The 15,873-nt window shown below is 42.5% G+C and overlaps 1 protein-coding gene across 1 annotated transcript in view; it reads right to left on the minus strand.

Moving 5' to 3' along the window:
* The window catches only part of LOC120311312 (IQ motif and SEC7 domain-containing protein 2-like), a gene marked incomplete at its 3' end in the record, with an annotated part of 158,238 nt that extends 150,091 nt beyond the window's left edge, over positions 1-8,147 (minus strand). The window contains exon 1 of the mRNA XM_039350662.1: positions 2,964-8,147. Within this exon, the coding sequence (XP_039206596.1) occupies positions 2,964-3,673 (710 nt within the window). The remainder of the gene's footprint in view (positions 1-2,963) is intronic.
* Positions 8,148-15,873: the final 7,726 nt, after the last annotated feature.

A 15,873-nucleotide genomic window follows, 5' to 3' on the forward strand; every position in this document is an offset into this window, starting at 1 on the left:
ATAAACTGGTGTTAAATATCTCCCTATTGCAAAGGAAGAGCCGATGAATATAGGTTTAAGACCATTGAACAAGTTTAGAGCTGAAATGAAACCTGAAAAAGGGCTTTCAGATAAGGTGCATAAGTCACACTTTTAACTATTAAGCTAAACTAACTGAGTTACTGGCTAGATCTTAGAGACTGAACTTATTTCCCTGCTCAGAATAAAACAAGAAAGGAAAGTCATAGTTATTAGTTCGGTTGAGGAAAGAAGGACTGTCTCTAGTCATTTCTAGCTTTCTGCCAGCATGGAGAAGAGGATCAGTCATTCCCCCCACCCCACCCCACCCCACCCGCATTGCTACTTCAGGCTTTTTTTTAAAAAAAACCTCCCCAGTGTTGGTAGGGAGTGGGCGGGAATGGCAAGACACATTTGTGCTGATTTTAAGTCATTTGCAGCATCAAACCACTTTGCTAATTTCTAACCAGAAAAAGGAGGCGGCAATGAGGAGAGTGAGAGAGAAAGAACAGGAATGGCTCGATCCATCAATTCCTACCCCACACAGCCACCCCTATATCCATTCCCTCTGAGGGAAGATGCTCAATTCTTCGGGCTTAGCTGCTTCTTAGCTTTCAATCCAAGCTTGTGGACCACGAGAGTCGATCCTGTTCTGAAATCCATGTCCAAGATGCAGTGCTGCTGGCATTCAAACGCTGTGATTCTCCAGCCAGGAACTATCAATTATGGAGCACAGAGTCTGACGGCGTGGCGTTGGATCAGACACCCTAGTGCAGCATCCCCCAAACCGGTACCCTCTGGATGGGTCTGACTACAATCCCCATAATCCTCAACCAACCCCATACATAGCAATGTGGTTGTCATTCACCTCAAAACTGGGCTACTGATCTTCGGCAACAGCATTGCCAAGTTTCAGCTACACAATCGGGGAGAGCTTAAATGAAGTTTAAGGAGATATACATGGCTTGTAGGTTGTTCATTTCATCCCACAGAGATCACGGATAAGGAATCCCAGCAGGGTCTGAGAATCCTGAGGCCAGAATCCAGTAGTCGGAAGAAACAGAATTATCAGTTTGAAAATAATGCTTTATAACATAACCTAGCTTTATATTTAGGAGGTAAGATCATAGGTGCAAATGTTGCCTCTATAACAGTTCATCTGAAGGCTTCAGGCACCTCACTGTTTTCCTGCAAATCTTCATTAGGAATATAATACTGCTGGCCTATCTTGCGTGGCTGTAACTATTCCGGTAATAATGTAGATAGTGCCAAATGTGTGATTATTATAATTGATTTTCACACACTAGTAACTACGCTCACTTTTTCAAAGCTGTTTCCCCCAGAATAGATACATGATAATCACCATCACTTCCAGGCTGCATCGCTATAGATGATGAGAGTGCAGTTCAACACATCTGAAAGGCAGCAAAACATTTCTTGGCTCTGCTCTTTTCTCAAACTCACTCAAAACTTACGCTTTTACTTGCACCTTAAATCAACTACATCTTCTCTTCCCCACCCAGGGATCACATTTTCCTGAACTCAATCCTCAGCACGTGCCATGAACCACACAGCCCATGCAATACCATTTCACACCCACATCCTATGCATGCCTAGTTCCTGGTGCCTTAGTTCAATACCAACTCTCTCTGCTGGAGCTAACTGAAGTCACATCCCACCAGGCCCAGTTAGTGTCCAGATTGTGAGTTATCCCATTAGAAGAAGCTCTGGAGGAACGCTAGCCGCTAAAGATTGGCAAGACAAAAAGGGACATGGATACAAGTGCGTACTGCAAACCAGGCAGAAAGAAAGAGCAGGCCTTACTAAACATGTCCCAAACAAAAGAGACAAAAGAACATAGTACGTAGCAGAAGAAGAAGATTTTACTCCATTAAAAGGCTCTTCCCTATCACTCCCCCAATATTGGCCAGGAAATAAATGAAAGAATTCATCTGAGGATTCAGGAAACAGAAGCTCACTGGGGTTGCTATGTACTTTCATTTAAGAATAACACTTTGCCCTCTATGGGTTCTATAGGGAGGGAGGGAAGAGCCATGAAAGGTGTGGAGGGAAACATTTAGGAGCACCAATATGAAAAAAAGAATTCACGAGTTTTTGGAAAGTATGAATGTTAAATTTAAATTTAAATTTGGAGTTTACAGGGGTGAACCACGCCAGGCTGGCAAAAGAGAGCACTCCCTGGAGTGGTCCGCTGCAGCGAGAAGGACCTTTTATGCTTGTCTTCCCTTCTCTGCAGAAAAATGAGAAAGTCAAGCCCCAGCAAAGTGTTGAAGGAAAAGAATCCAGGTTGGCAAGTTAGGAAAGCAAAAAAGTCCATGTGCTGAATCAGGGAAAGTGGTGCTTGAAAGTAAGGTTGAAGTTTGAAGGGACAAAGAAGGAGAGTGGGCCACAGAAGCTTCTGGGCAACTGGCCAAGGAGCAGCCTGCAGTGAGGGGGGAGGGGTCCTACGCAGGGTTCAATGCAGGGATCTAGTAAGGAAAACCAGCTGAGGAAACAAAACAGACCCCACTGTGAGGGTGGCATAGCAGAGCACCATCCACCTAATTATGGGTGATGGAAGCAGTTGGTGTGTGTTTGTGTATGTATGATGGGGGCAGGGTTTAATTGTAACTGTAACAAGATTCAAAAGCCTAGAATGGAGGGAACAAAGTACAGCAGAAAGCTGATAAGAGAGCAGACCTATAATATTTTGATTTCCCTCCCCCTCCACCACCCAAGCACTGCACCCAAGCACCAACCTCCAAAGGGTTCCCCATGGTCCCTTGTGATACTGCACACACTGATTCTCTGACTGTAAACGACTCAGCCAGCACCACCAATAGTCACCTCAACCCCAAAGAGCTCCTGGAATCTGCCTGCCCTCTGGGCCAGAAAGCTACCGGCAAGGAGGGGAGCAGGCAGGGCACTAGGTCAGGGGGTTGCAAAGGCTCGGACCAGCTTCTTACTTTCTCTGCAGCGTGGTGGCTGGGCTGGTACTGGCACTGGTGCTGTGGCCTCCGCCTGCCCCAGGACTGGAGCTCCGCGACGCCCCACGGTTCAGCTGCCCCCTCTCCCTTTCCCGGGGTGGTCGAGGGTACTCGTGCTCCTTCTCCCGAGCCTGATGGCACTGCGGCGCCCGCTCTCGATGCAACTGGCAGGGCTCCCTGTAGTGGCTCTCCCGGTTCTGGTACTGCCCATCCCGGTTTCCATAGTGCTGTAGATCTCGTTCCTTGTCCCGATGTTGATACTGGTTCTGCCCTTCCCGTTCGGCTCTGCTTTGGTATTGACTCTCCCGGTCGGCTCGGTTCGAGTACGGAGCTTCGCGGTCCGTCCGGTTCTCGCGGTTGGGATACTGGCCTTCCCGGTTCTGATACTGCCCGTCTCGATCCGTGCGGTTCTGATAGTGGCTCTCCCTCTCCTTGTGGTGATACTGCCCGTCCCGGTCCCGGTCCCGGTCTCGATCTCGGTGTCGCTCTCTGTCTCCTTCCCGCAGGTCCCGGTTCTCTTGGTTCAGTTGCTCCAACTGCCCTTCGAGCTCCTCGATCCGCCGCCGCTGGGTTTCCAACAGCTTCTGCTGGCTCTCGATGATGTTATTGAGCTCCAGCAGATATTCCACGGCGCGGTTGGGGTTTTCAGAACCGGGCACCCCGGGGCCACCTCCCGCTCCCCCGTCCATGGAGAGCGAGAGGAGAAGGGGCGCACGGGCGCTTTGCGCTGCGCCCGGCGCCCGGCGCCTTCGGCTCCCGATTGCTGCAAAGGGCACCACCCCACGCCAGCTACAGACCCGCCCCGCGGCCCGCAGAGGGCTGCAGGGCTACGGCCACCATCCTGCCTGCGGGAGTCCGAGGGGGAGAGCAGGAAGAGGGGGAGGGGGAGGAGCCGCCGCCGCTTTTACTGCTGCCGCCGCCGCCTGCCTTCTCCAGCCTCGAGCGAGCCGCCTGTTCCTTCGGCTCCTGCCGTTGTTGCAGAGGCACTGCGCACTACGAGCAAGCACCAGGCGAGCCTCAGCCTAGCGGGAGGGGGTAGAGACGGCGAGGAACCTGAGGCCTGCTGGGCTTTTGCCGGCGGACCCGCGGCGTGGCGAGCTCTTCTGGGAGGAGGAGGAAGAGTGGGGGCCGAGGGGGAGGAAGAAGAGGCGACGCGGCGCGGCGGCGGCGGCTGACTTGAGGAGACGAGCGGCACGCGGCTTGGCAAATTAAGTGCTGCCAAAGTGGGTAGGAAGGTCAGATTCTGCCTCCACGCCCGTCTCCCTGAGCTTTGGGGAAAGGGTCAAGCGTTCCCAAACTGTATGGTTGGGGAAAAGGGAGCCTTCTGGGTACGCCGCGTTATGAAGCCTGGTGGCCTGCTATTTCCGAATAGCTTTGTGAGTTCTCCAGTTCCCTCCGCAAGGTACGTGACAAAGAATCCGAGTCTCCTGCCCGCCTCCTGCCCCGCACATTCAACAGGACCCTGCAGCCAATCAAACAGCTTCTTGCTGGGCTGTACCTGTGGGACACTCTTGTTTGCGAAGACGTTAATTGCGTTGGCACTTTTATAGTATGTTAGATGTCACAGGATGGTAGACCAGCCTTCTGCAAAGTGGGCTCTCCAGCTACAGCTCCCATGATTTCTGTCATTGGAGATTGTAGTCCAACACATCATATTGTGGGACCCCTTTTAATAGAAGAGAATATCTCAAGCTCAGGGTTGAACTGTGGAGTCCTTGGTGCTGTTCCAGCGTGGCTGTTGGCTTGCAGACTTTTCATTACCAGACGAGGTAACATTACCTAGTTTAATAATGATGAAATATCTGCAAGCCAACAATCAAGGTTAGGGAGCACCAAGGACTTCACAGACCTCTTTTAAGTGTACAACTACAAATGGCCATCCAGCTTTAGTATAGTCTATCAGGCCTTAATATAATGTAAATGCTGTTGCCTTCAGTGGAATTGATTTTGCAATTAACTACAGCTGTGTTGGGTTGAGAAATGTATAAAATATTTCAGAACTGAACTGTCACCATTTCAAAATGTCTCCTTTTGAGATTCCAAAGACAATTGAAATCCCACTTACAACTGGCTGCTTCAGTCATTTTGGAAGTGTTTCAAGTTTGGAAAACTATTTTGTACACGGCGATTTGAAAGTCACCTTATTTGTATGGTTTTGTTGACATGTTGGCATAGTGAGGCATTTGTCTCAACAGACTTCCATGTCACGAACATATAGCAAATTGTTTGCCATTTAATTAATCACAGATACATATTTTCATCACCAAAGATGGGAAGAAAAATATGTGGATATTTTTTTTATTTCAAGTGCCAAAACTGAGTTGGGCAAATGCACCACCATTAAAAGAAACAAAATGCCTGGTTGTGATACAATTCAGTAAAAAGAAATAAAAGGAAGCCACATTAAACAATTCACATATTATTCATCAACAACCTGACATTGTTATCTAAGAGGGAAGCAACATTATCTACAGCTTTTTGCCATATGTGTGCATATTCATATATGTGTTCTATGGTATCTGTATTGATAAAAAAAACCTATATTTCTACTTTATATGCATAGATATCCATTTGAATCATAGTTATGCATCTTTAAAAATGTAGGCTTTGATGTGATACAAAACAGATATACCCACTTTATATTACTGTGACAGTACTGTGTTCATCAGTTTTACAATTATCCAAGCAAATATGCATGCAGAATATGCATACAGAAGAATCACATGTAACAAACATATAGATCTATTACACAGACAGACAGATAGACAGATAGATTTAAAATATACAAATCTATTTTGAACAACAAACATCTTGGGACATCTTGAAGTCCATTGCTTTCATCACTGGTTTTGAAGATCAAAATGTAGTAGTTACATTTGTTGGTCTTTAAGGAGTACATGTAGCTTTTTTAAATGTGCAATACTTTTTTACTATGAAAGATCAGCATAGATACTTCTCTGGAACTGGTTAAGTGTTTTTGTTATCAGAAGTGTACACATGCTAACTGTACAAACTTAACAGATTCTGATTTTCCTGCACAGGTTTATAGCCAATAATAAACCTGCAGTTTTTCTCCAATATAGTTTCATCCAATTTTGATATATTGTGATCTCCAAAAGGGTGTGATGGCTCAGTGGTTAAAGACACTGAGCTTGTCAGCTGACAGCTCAGATTCGCGACCCAAGCAGTGCACAACTGAGTGAGCTCCTGTTATTTGCCCCAGCTCCTGACCATCTAGCAGTTCAAAAGCATGCAAATACAAGTAAATATCTTCCCACTTTGGTGGGAAGATAACAGCATTTCGTGCATCTCAGCATAAAGTCATGCTGGCCACATGATCACGGAAACATGTTCAGACGATGCTGACTCCCTTGGCTAAGAAACAGAGATGAGCACTTCCCCCTAGAGTCAGACAGGACTGGACAAGGGAAACCTTTATCTTTTATGATCTCCACATAAATAGAGGACAAGATCAGCTCCTTCAAACAAGACTACTTGTCTTACTTGACATTGACACGGAAAGGTTCAAAATGATGATATGTGTACTTTTTGCCTATTTTCTAGAGCTATCACACAAGAATGTCTTGGAGATGATACTATGTCCGATTACGTAAAAATTACTATAGCTCTTGCTGGAAGGAATTAGCAAAAAAATCACAATCAAGCCATAGCAAAACTATGGGAGCAGAATACTGAATTCCTACCATAATAATGGTTACAATTTCCATAGGAAATTTCAGATTTCCAAAATTCTTCACAAAATTTCCTATAACACTTTTGTAAAGCAACCCGATATTATTATTCTGGTGTTTATTGCATATGGTGAATTGAGGCTGAAAGAAACATTGCTTATCTATAAATACCTGATTTAGCATTGGCTGAAATGACATTGAGAATGCCTGCAAAGAAGGAAGCTGTCAAAAGTGAAAGAATCAGGTTAGATTTGTTTGCCTGACAGATTGATTTATATGGCTGTCTAACTCACAAATTGAGATTGGGTAATTAACATAAGGTTGAAACAGAACAACCGACAAAAATAAAAGCAACAGAGAACATTGTACAACCTGAGACCAAACCACAATAATATTTCCAAATGATAGTACATTGTAGAGGATATAGGCAGATCTGGGTTTGATAGTGTGTTTGTTTATTGAATCTACATGGCTGCCCATCTCACTCGCATGTAACTCTGGGTGGCATACACAATTAAAACACACCTAATAATCACAATATTCAACCCTTAAAATTACAGTTAATCAAAGTACAATAACAAAAAGACAGGGAGAGTGCAACAGTTTAATGGGTTCCACATGTTAACAAGTCAATTGTTGGTTCTTAGTATTCTGTAAGCTTGGTTGATTTCCTGCAGATGTTTCATTACCAGGCCAGGTGACAACATCAGTGCAGTGATGCAACTGCCAGAAAACAGCTAAGTTCAGGGAACACCAAGATCTTACAATATGTTACAGACCCAAAACCTGGCCCTACACTTGGGGGCAAAGGCAATAGGATTAGGTTCATCTGAACCTCAGGATGTATGCCTCCTGGGGATGTGTGTGTGTGAGTGTACACACACATATAATTTATATATATATATAAATTAAATTTGCATGCTGCCCATATCCCTATCCAAAGCAACTCTGGCTGGTTCCACCAATTGGCATTGTTTCATACAGTATAGGGGACTTGAAGCATGCTCACCCTGTTGAATCTTATGGGATGGGCAGAAACACTAGGAAATAAATAGGAACATGAATTCTTATTTGAACATGTACCTGTAAACTGATTTGAAAAATGGATCGGATTACATTTCAGTGTTTGAATCCACTTAGAAAACTGTTTGGGATAGGCAAATCAGTTCAGTCAAAATCTCCAAATTCAGATTTATTAGGACTTGAAATCACACGTGCATGTATGCAAGAAACATCCAAACAAGTCAGAATTGCTCCTTTAGCTCAATTGGTTGAATCATTATGCTCTGGATTGACTCAGAATCTACTTTATACAAATGTAGTAAAAATAAACACTGATTCTGAAGGTGCCATACAGGGAGTCCTTGACCTGCAATCGTTTATTTAGCGATTGTTCAAAATTACAACAGGATTGAACAAAATGATTTATGACCAATCCTTGCACTTACGACCATTGCAGCATCCCCATGGTCATGTGATCAAAAATGAGTGCTTGGCAACTGGCATATATTTATAATAATTGCAGCATCCTGGGGTCATGTGATCACTGTCTGACAAGCAAAGTCAATGGGAGAAGCAGGATTTGCTTAATGACCACATTAGTTGCTTAACAACTGAGGCAAAAAAGTTCATAAAATCAGGTGTGATTCACTTAATAACTGCCTTAGCAATCAATATTCTGGTCCCAACTGTGGTCATAAATCAAAGACTACCTATAATTTATTATGTATCTTTCCAATGATCTGAGGGCATTTCACAAAACATCTACTCAATACACATATGCTCTGTGAAGGCTTACAGTATAACTTTCATTGCCCAGGGATAATATCTGAAGGCAAGATCAACAGGAAAACAGTATACATTTTCTTCTTCACTCATATATTACCATCGTATAAACCAAAGCTTGCGTTTTCAATAGTCCTCTCTCTTCCCCTACTAGTCTCAGTAATCTGATAATTGAATAAATTGAATATTGCACAGGGCAGGGCTGGGCTACTTGTTTATAGCATTTGAACTGACTGGATTTATGTCTGTGTGCATGTCTATGTGGGAGATGAAGTGGATAATCCCATTTCTAAACCAGCAGGGGAAGCCCCCAACTAGTTAATCTAATGGATGTCATGGTACTGTATTATAATTGTGGTTTAGAAGAAACAGATTTTTATTAGAATCAAAGGCTTCCAACACTTTTGCTATCAAGTTAAAGAGGGCATTTTAAGATTCCACACACCTCCAGCTATTTGTGAATACAGACTGATAGATGTTTCCTTCCATTTATAAGAAGACAGCAGAATCAAAGCCCACTCGGTGTTACATTTGTTTATGCAGCAGAAGTGAGAAGCATCAGAAAACTCAAACTCCCTGACAAATGTAGGTACAGGACAGGACAATATGCTGGGAAGTTTTCTACTGTTGCATAAATGACTCACATGCTAAGAGAATCAGCAACCGGCAGATTCAAGCACTTGAGACTTGTTGGACCTTTAGTTCAGACAGATTCAAAGTAATTAGGTCTACTTTGCCGCTTCCCATAACAGGCCCATCTCCTGCTATCTAGCTGTCTCTCTCCAATCATGAACTGGGATTTTGTAATGTCTCTGTGTAGTTATGGCTGCTATCACAGGGAATTGCTTCTCTCCTTCTCAAAAGTCATATTTTCACCCTTGGTTGAGTCACGAACCTTTAGCACAATGTATTCTATTCAGATCCCCTATCCAGTGTTACTGAAAGTATAAAGGACTATAGAGATCTATGGCTCCTCCTGATGCTCAAAAACAATCCTTAGAAAAACATAAAAATGGCTTTCTAACAGGATGCTCAGAGGCTCACATTGTAAGTTTATACTTGACCCTGCTACTAGAAAGGGTTGATCTGTATCACTGAATGTATAAAGAGGCAGGGGTCATATATCTCCTTCATTGGTTGGCTTCTTCCATATGTGGGGGTAGCATGTGGGTATCATTAATGAGAAAGTTGTGACTGGTAGGTTTTGACAGTGCTCACAGGGTATTGTGAGGTATCTGCTATTCCTACACCTAACTTTTCTGTGGTCTTACACTATTTTATGATGATGTGCTTCCTTGGTGTTAGGAAAAGCTGCATTCATAGAGCAATCTATTTTTGATTTGGTATAAAACATTGCAAAATAAACAATAGAGGGTACATTTATGCAATACCCTAAGCCATACACATACATGCATAGACATAAGGCAAAGTTGAAACTAAGTAGGTTTATAGGTCTTTGGTTGTTCGGGTTTTCTCCCGCGTTAGTATATTGTGCCTATGCAGACATTGGCTTGTAGCTGATCAGATTAAATATGTTTCGAAAACCCAGATACTGAGCTTGTTTCACCAGACTTAAGGGGGGAAAAGAATTCTTTATCAACATGCCTGTCATTCTTGGAGGTCTTTTTCCTCTTTGAACTGATTAGTAGTACGTGAACAGGGAGATACATGTACTATGTAATAAGATCTAGTGGACTAGAACAGTTGGGCACCAGGGACCGGTTACGTGGAGAGAGATTTTTCCATGGACCAGAGGGGGCGTGGTTTCGTGTGCTGCCTGCATCCTGCAGATGAGGTTTTGCTTGTTTGTACAGCCCGGTTGCTGGCATGCTGCGACCTGATACCGGTCCACGGACTGGGAGTTCAGGACTCCTGGCCTAGAAAGCAAGAGGCCATGAGTTCAAGTTTCACCTTAGCCATGAAAGTCAGCTGGGTGACCTTGGGCTAGTCACTCACTCTCAGCCCAACCCACTACACAGGGTAATTGTTATGGGCAAAATAGGAGGAGGAAGGTATGTTGGATATGTTTATGTAAAAATAATAGGTTGGATATAAATGAACAGACAAAAATTAGATCAGTGTAGGGAGTTCTGGGAGTTGAAGTCCATGTATCTTAAATTTGCCATGTTTGAGAAACATTGAATTGATGGTCTTTCCCACAGATGTTCAAAAACAAACAAATATCCCCAACATGTCCAGTTCCAGTCAGGTTATACGTACATCCACATTGATATTTTTGGATCTGCTTAAAAGCAACCTGGGAATCCTAGGGTCCTTGGAGTTATTATGCCCTTTTGCTAAAGCCATACCAAACCAACTTAATATCATTTCTTTATTTCTACTTGTCATGAAGGGGTCAAAACACCACCATTATTGATGGTCAAAACATCACCATTAACTCTGTAAATGGTGCCAGGTAAAGAGTTACCTCTAGATTGGAATGAGCTGCCTGAGGCTGAAAGAAGAGTGATTTATCTAAGGTAACTCTCAGTTCACAGCTAAAATGAGATCTGAACAGGAGTCTCTTTGATTCACAGCTTAGTCTTCTAATTAAAACTCTACATAATTAATCTTTAATCAATTAGTCTTGGGCCATTTCCATGTTAGCATATCACAGTATACTAGAACTACTTCATGAAGCCAAAATCAATAAATTGCATTGTAATTCAGCATGATTTGCAAACTCAGCTCATTTGTCTTATTTACCAAATCATGGTTAAAATGGTTTATCACAATAAATGGATTAGATGAGAGTATATGTAAGTTATGTAAGATGATATTTTATAATCTTAGAGTATTTTGCATAATCTGGGTGAAGATGCCCTTTGTAACCTCTTTATACAATATACAATCAACTTTCCTAAAAATGGAATACGCATTTCAAAATTGCAAGCGATTCCGACCTAAGGTATCAGATTAGGATGAAGTCAGGGCATTTTCCTTTTTCAGGCAGAAATTCCAAGCGACAATGTTCTTCCACTAATTAATCTTAGACCTCAATTTAGCAGGAAATAAGTGCTCTTACAATTCCCATTCATTTTACCTCCCACTCTATTGCTCTTAATAGTACCTGAAACCTGCTTTGTGATAGGATCACCACTGAGAGAATTGTTGATACAGATTAAAGCGCAGTTGTTTCATTGTCCCTATAGTCTGTACAGCAGAGTAAGCAAAGTATTACTTATCACATCTGTCCTTTTACATTTTATTTTTAAGCCCAGCAACTCTATATTCATGTTACAAATAACTCTCCTTGAAGGCTCATTTGTTTTCAGTTTTATTTGGAATACTTAAATGACAATTCAATCAGCCAGAAGATTAGCAATCCCCTTTTAGCAGTACTGGGTTCATATGTCTTGTTAGGTCACAACTTGGTGTGATTTACTGAGCAAATTGCAATTCTCTGGGTTCACAAAACACACTGAGCCTAAACCAAACTAAGAGCATTCTGATTTAGCTCCAAAGAACTTTCCACTAAAGAGAAATCTACCTCTGTCTCTGAACTCTAGGACTTCTGGAGTCACTGTATGATCATAAGGTATTACTGAATCCTTCCAGACAAATTTCCTATTATACAAAAAACTATACAGGGAGAAAGCTTGTAATGTGTCTATGGATTCTGTACTATGATTTTTAATTTAATTTTCTTATTTGGTAATATTGAGCTTTGTAAAGAAATTAAAAGACGCTTGCTCCTGGGGAGGAAAGCTATGGCAAATCTAGACAGCATACTAAAAAGCAGAGACATTACCCTGCCAACAAAACTACGTATAGTCAAGGCCATGGTTTTCCCAGTTGCAATGTATGGCTGTGAAAGTTGGACCATAAGAAAGGCTGAGCGCAAAAGAATTGAGGCCTTTGAACTATGGTGCTGGAGAAGACTCCTGCGAGTCCCTTGGATTGCAAGGCGTTCAAACCAGTCAGTCCTAGAAGAAATCAACCCTGACTGCTCTTTAGAAGGCCAGATCCTGAAGTTAAAACTCAAGTACTTTGGCCACCTAATGAGAAGGAAGGACTCACTGGAAAAGAGCCTAATGCTGGGAAAGATTGAGCAATATAAGAAGGGGACGACAGAGATGAGGTGGCTGGATGGAGTCACTGAAGCAGTAGGCGTGAGTTTAAATGGACTCCAGAAGGTGGTAGAGGACAGGAAGGCCTGGAGAAACGTCCATGGGGTTGCGATGGGTCGGACACAACTTCGCAACTAACAACAACAACAATACCCCAACTATAGTCTGAATCATGCCCTCTGCTAAGCCATATCACTATTGCCTCAGCATGCTATCTAATGATAATCCAGCCAGTGGGGCTTCTGAAACATGGTTTATGACTTGACATGGTGAGAATGCAGCTGGTTGTGGTTTGTTAAACCATGATTAAACAAGCCATAGCTTAATACAATATGCAATCTTAGAAACATTATATCCTTGTATAAACGAATTTGCCCAGGCTAAAATGTAGGTGTCTCTGGGCCTTACCGGTTCAACCGATAACTCCAGGAAACAATCAATTTCCCCAATGAACCAAAGACCTGTCGTTCCACACTTAGTCCTCAGTTTGTACTGTTGCAGTCTGAATGCATCCACAAGTAATGCATGCCCGAAATCACTGTGCCCACAAGATCCCCAATTTTGTTTTCTTCATTTAAAGGGAAAGTGGCATGTTGCAAAAAAAAAAAAAAAAATCTCCATCTTTTGCCCCATTTTTAGTTTCAAGGACACTTCCATATCCCCAAGAAGCATTTTTAAAAATAAAAATAGCAGGTGTCTACAGCCAAATGCTTTGTTTTGGAAGGTGCTTCCCCCACACAATTTTCAGAAGAAAAGAGAACGGTAAGTTCAGAGCCGTGATACAGAAGCTAAAGAAGGTGGCAGGGATCAAACCCACCAGTTTGCCTTTGGGTAATTTAGTGTTTTGTGACTGCTCATACAATCCACCCTCGTGGTTGCATTTTTGTGAATAGGCAAGCCTGCCCATGGCAATCATTTTGTTAGAGTGCACGTCACTTTGAGATGTGTTCACCAGCAAAGGGAGGTTTACCCCCATGGCCTAAGAAAAGAGCTCTCGCCAAGAGAAATTCTAACTGTCTCATTTTAACCCTGATTTTCTTGAGCCAATGGCTGCTCCTGTCCTCAGATATTATACGTTCATATAGCTCCAAAATCTGAAGGATGCCAAATTTATTAGGTTTACGAAACCAGGGTAAAAAGGGTAGATTAGAAATGCCTTTAAATTTATGAATGTTGCTATTTATTGTATTTTGGTCTGGTTTTTTAAAAATGTTTTAATGTATTGTGTTATATAATAGTTTTAAATGTTATTTTGGCTCACCTCTTTTTTATTTTTATTTGTATTGTGGACATTTTAGCATAGTTTGATTTACTTTAGCTCTCCCAAGAATCTTTTGACTGAAGCTGATAGTTAATCAATTAACTACTTTATTAAGTGGGGAAGCCTAATTAAGGCAGTCTCTCAAGAATCCTAAAGAAAAGTGGACAGAAAGGTGACCAGTAGTAAAGTAGATGGATTTGATTATAATGGTGATGCGTGCACTGTTTGAAGACTTGAAAGGCCAAGTTGGGGACAGATTTCAAAGGTGAGGTTTCATCTGTGTCATTGCTATAAGTTGATCCTGACCTAACAGCAACAATTATGGTAATACCTGCTTCTTGCCACAATTGTGTCTACGCAGCAGCTAAAACTGACCATCTCTCATTTATCTTGCATCCTTGATAACTTTTAGTTAAATTGGCCTTTCAAGTCTTCAAACAATGCATGCGTTACCATTATAATCAAATCCATCCACTTTGCTGCTGGTCAGTATTCTGTCCACTTTCCATTTTTCACTTTATGTACAACTTCATCTCTTTGTAGTACTGACTAATACAAGAAAAAGCAGTTTCCTAAGAACTACCGGTACATGTGGCCCAGAACATTTAAGTTTCTTGTTGGCACATTCTCCTCCACAAACATGGTTTGGATATTTTCCCATTCTTGGCAAATACAAATTCTGAGGGGGGGGGAAGAGGGGAGAGGGTCATCTCATCTTGCTTCGTGTTACTGTTAATGCTGCTGCCCTTCTTTCTTAAAAATTATAACAAAAAAATGGTCAGCCTGGCTTAAAGACTGGCAGAATGGGAAGCTGAGCTCAGAGAGAATCAAATTAAGGAAAGCAGCAGGCGAAGAAAGTGGGCGGGGCCTGGGATGACTCAGAGCCTAGCTAAGCCATAATCAGTGTCAGGAGCCATGTTCCAGTAAGGCATATTTGCGGAGGCCTTCACCCTCACTAAAGGGATGAGTAACAGAAACAGGGAAGGATCGAAGACCAGTGCCTTAGGCTGGTAGTCATTTTGCTTGCCACAGTTTGGCAGTCAGCAAGTGTGACTTGCCTCCCAGGCTCCATTTAAACCGATAGTTTTTCTGATCTGGAGAAGCACTGTTCCTAAGTAATTCCTACTCACTTTACTTGGGAATTTACTTGGATTGGGTCTTTTGGCCAGTTTGTAAGAGCAGGAGAGGATGCTGTCTGGATCATTCTCATCTCAAAATCCACAATGCTGTAACAAGGATAACCTTCTTGCTTAATCAGTACAATCTTGTGTTTGTCATTGTGTCGAAAGGTCAAATTTCACACACATACACACCCCACACACATCTCTTCCTGATAGCAGAGTTGTTCTGTCGTTATGGAAACAAGGCACACAGAATATTTTAGAAACATCAAATGTGCTAAAATATAATGAGTGGGAAGCCAGAAGATAATCAAGTCTCACCCAACATGAAGGTGTGTATGCATATTGGATGGTAGGGAGAAAAACTACTTTTTCCCCTAAATATGATAGGTAGCCCTGGTGAACTATCTTTTCAAGCACTTATCAGATGGTCATTAGGATACCGGAGAAGCTCCTGCCACTGAACTGACGTTGAGAGTGCTGCTGACTCTGGAGGTCTTGCAAATAGTCCTTGGCTTACAACCATTCAATAAGCAAGTGAAGTTACAACCAGGGCACTGAAAAAAGTGACTTAGGACTGGTCCTCACACTTAACGACTGTCACGGTCATATGATCAAAATTGGGTATTTGGCAACTGGCATGTATTTATGACAGATGCAGCATCCCAGGGTCAAGTGATTGCCATGTGTGACTTCCCAGCCAGCTTCTGACAAAGCGAAGTCAATGGGGGAATTTAATGACTATGTGATTTACTTAATAACTGCAGTGATTCTCTTAACAACCGTGGCAAAAAAAAAAAGATTGTAAAATTGTGTGACTCACTTAACAATCGCCCTGCTTAGCAGTGGATATTCTGGTCCCAATTGTGGTGGCAAGTCAAGGATGAGCTGTACTTAGGTAGATTTGACTCCGTAAAAAAACAGGGCAGACCAAGACAAACGTTTTCTACAAATTTGGTT

Source organism: Crotalus tigris, unplaced genomic scaffold (assembly GCF_016545835.1).
Source record: "Crotalus tigris isolate CLP2741 ecotype Arizona unplaced genomic scaffold, ASM1654583v1 scf7180000018343.506757, whole genome shotgun sequence".
Taxonomy (NCBI): domain Eukaryota; kingdom Metazoa; phylum Chordata; class Lepidosauria; order Squamata; family Viperidae; genus Crotalus; species Crotalus tigris.